Here is a 2,840-nt window from a genome sequence, read left to right on the forward strand (position 1 = left end):
TGTGGACACAATACAGTGTGGTCTTATAAGCTAAATGCAGCTTAAGTGATTGGTTAGATGGGCATTTTTTTTAATGGAACAGCTTAGGTACTTCAATAAATAATGTTATTGATGCATGCAGTATTGCATGCCATCTGTAGCCCTGGATTTTTGACTGAAGACCTCTCAAGGCCTGTCTTCCTGGGTTGTGTTTTTTGAGGGGTAGGGGGCAGAGTTGGTGATTATTGGTTGTTTTAATTCTTGGGTGCAATAAAAGGAATCTGTCTTACAGCTTGGGAATTTCATTTTGGGAAATGAGGTTTCAGGTAGGGCATAGATTGTGAGACTGTAACAAAGTTGGATGGGTGGATTGGCCAGAGCATGTGCTTCCTATAGACTTTTTTTTTTGTTTGAACATGTTTTTGTTTAGAGATGTCAGTTCCAGGAACTCATGCTTACCATGAGGCTGTCCCTTATGAGAGGGGGCGGGGTGTATGTGTGGGGACACCTGTCTTGGACATTGGATGCTGGAAAAAGATAGCCAACAAGAGTCAACCTAGACCAATATTAGGGGTGCCCTTTAGTTCAGTTTGCTGCATTACATTGTGCTGACAGACCTTTTTTCTTTTTTTTTTTAGGGAGGTTTTGTCCACTATGGAGAAGTGACCAATGACTTCATCATGCTGAAAGGCTGTGTTGTTGGGACCAAGAAGAGGGTCCTAACCCTGCGTAAGGTGAGCAGTGATACAGACTGTGAAGAGCCCTCTAGCAGGAGCAAGTCAAAATCTTGTAGTTTGTGGATAGAGCAGGGAACCAGAGTAACCTTTTCTTGTTTGAGTGCATAACCAGCTGAAGAAAGCCTGAAGACTATTTGCAGCCTAAAATGGGCACACCAACTACCTAAAACTGTTCCTCTACAGATCACTGGCCTGAGGAATTGTGCCCCTTATGGAGCACTTGGCTCTGGGGATGGGATGAGCTGGCTGGTTAGTTGGCTGCTTATGAAGAACCTCATTAAGTTTGGAAACTCTTGTAACCTATGAAATTACTTGATAGTAATTTTGTTTTGCCTCTTGCTGAATGATATTCAACCAGGGTGGCAGGAGCATATCAATTAAATGCCACCCAGTTATCAAACTGAATAGCAGCCAAGAGGCAAGGTTCTTTTGTAATAGTTTAGGGAGGTATCTGATTTCTGTGGAAAATTATTAGTTGAGAGAAATCATAGGCGCATAATACATGGGGGCTTGCATGTTGTGGTTTCAGACTTCATGACTGGGCTGCCACATTTCTCTAATCTTGCATCTTTCCCACAGTCCCTACTTGTGCAGACCAAACGTCGGGCCCTGGAGAAGATTGACTTGAAGTTTATTGACACAACTTCCAAATTTGGTCATGGCCGCTTCCAGACTGCTGAGGAGAAGAAGGCCTTCATGGTAAGGACAAAGTGATCACAGGCCAGCCTTGTTCTCTGTTGCATCCCTTGTGTTTGCTGTCTGGTGTAGAATCTTGCTTAGAATATTGTATGCTCGATGACAAAAACCACAGTTATGCATTACATCTATTACCTGCCAATTGCATGTGTACCCGTACATCACAGTGCTTGGGTTTCTTCTGAAGGGTCTTATGAAATGAACAGTGACAGGATGAACCAGTCTCCCAAGAGGTTCCAAAGGGTTAAAGAGCAGCATGCAGCTTGTGCACTCATTTCAAGTAGATGGTCCGTACTGCCTATAGTTGGTGAGGCTTAGGGAATGCTCCCCCTGCCTAGTGTGGACTGTTCATTGATGAGGCCATGGAACAAGCCCTGTACATAGTGTCTGACATCCATGAGGAAACACTCCATGCTGCCTTCCTTCTGAGAACATCATCTCCCAGGGTACTGAAAAATCAAGTTCCTTGGTGGTGAGAAGTGTTAGGTCTCTGGTCCCCTCCTGAATGCTCTGCTAATGTGCAGAAGAATTCTATTTCTTATTTCTATCCTTTTACACTTAGCTTTTTCCTCATGGGGAGCAGCTTAGTAACTGATTAGTACTTGATCATAATGTGTTTAGGTCTTTCACTAGGTGGCACCAGACTTCAAATATTTAATTGCTAATGTACTATTCTACCACATGACATCATAGGTTTGTCAGCCATCATTCTTATTTCTTGCCAGTTGTGTGTGGGGTTGTTTTTGTTGTTTTTGTCAAATCCCAACCATGTGTTTTTAAAGCAGAGTTGCATCTGAGAGGCTTGAGTATTATCTTCCTTCAAAACAAAAGAAAATCATAGTCTCTTAGTAAACTGTTCTTGGAGGTGGTATTGCTCCATTGGTGAGGGAGGAGGCTAAATCTGCTAGTTAGATCTGCCCTGTAATTGCTTGTATCACTTTTTATGTTGTGTTTGTTTTTTTTTTCAGGGACCACTTAAAAAAGATCGGATTGCTAAAGAGGAGACAGCCTAATACCTGGAAGGGCCTTGCCCTGCTCTGTGGCCTGTGTACTTTCCAGACCAATAAAGCCAATAATTAAAAAAAAAACAAAAAAAAAAAAACCCCAATCCTCTCTACTTTTTTTGTTTATAAATGGCTGGGTGAAATACGCTGTTGGGCGTTCTTCATTAAAACAAGTTTACACTGACGATATGTCCTGTTGCCTCAAAGCCAGAAAGCTCATCTAATCGCTTCCCAGTTGTGTTGCTTGGTCAAGTAAAAGATACAGCCAAAGAAACCCTTCTTTCTTTTGCCCCCTATAGAAAGTGCTCTTTGTGTGCAATGACAGTGGAAACTTGACCCTCAAGACTTCCCTGCCTTGGATGGGCCACCTCTGGGTGTACAGAGGCAATTTTCCTTGGCACTCTACTGTCTCTGTCTCTTCCCC

At 42.8% G+C, this 2,840-nt stretch overlaps 1 protein-coding gene across 2 annotated transcripts in view; it reads left to right on the plus strand.

The window, feature by feature from the left end:
• Positions 1 to 2,601, plus strand: part of RPL3 (ribosomal protein L3) — a 13,969-nt gene extending 11,368 nt beyond the window's left edge. The window contains exons 8-10 of one of the 2 annotated variants that reach the window (XM_019515170.1): positions 618 to 713; positions 1,296 to 1,415; positions 2,381 to 2,490. In XM_019515170.1, coding sequence (XP_019370715.1) covers positions 618 to 713; positions 1,296 to 1,415; positions 2,381 to 2,425 — 261 coding nt within the window. In that variant the 3' untranslated portion in view covers positions 2,426 to 2,490. Of the gene's footprint in view, positions 1 to 617; positions 714 to 1,295; positions 1,416 to 2,380 lie in introns of both variants that reach the window. The other variant, XM_019515171.1, reaches the window with a different exon arrangement.
• The last annotated feature ends 239 nt before the right edge of the window (positions 2,602 to 2,840 follow it).

Source organism: Gavialis gangeticus, unplaced genomic scaffold (assembly GCF_001723915.1).
Source record: "Gavialis gangeticus isolate Ggan-Ray unplaced genomic scaffold, GavGan_comp1, whole genome shotgun sequence".
NCBI lineage: Eukaryota > Metazoa > Chordata > Crocodylia > Gavialidae > Gavialis > Gavialis gangeticus.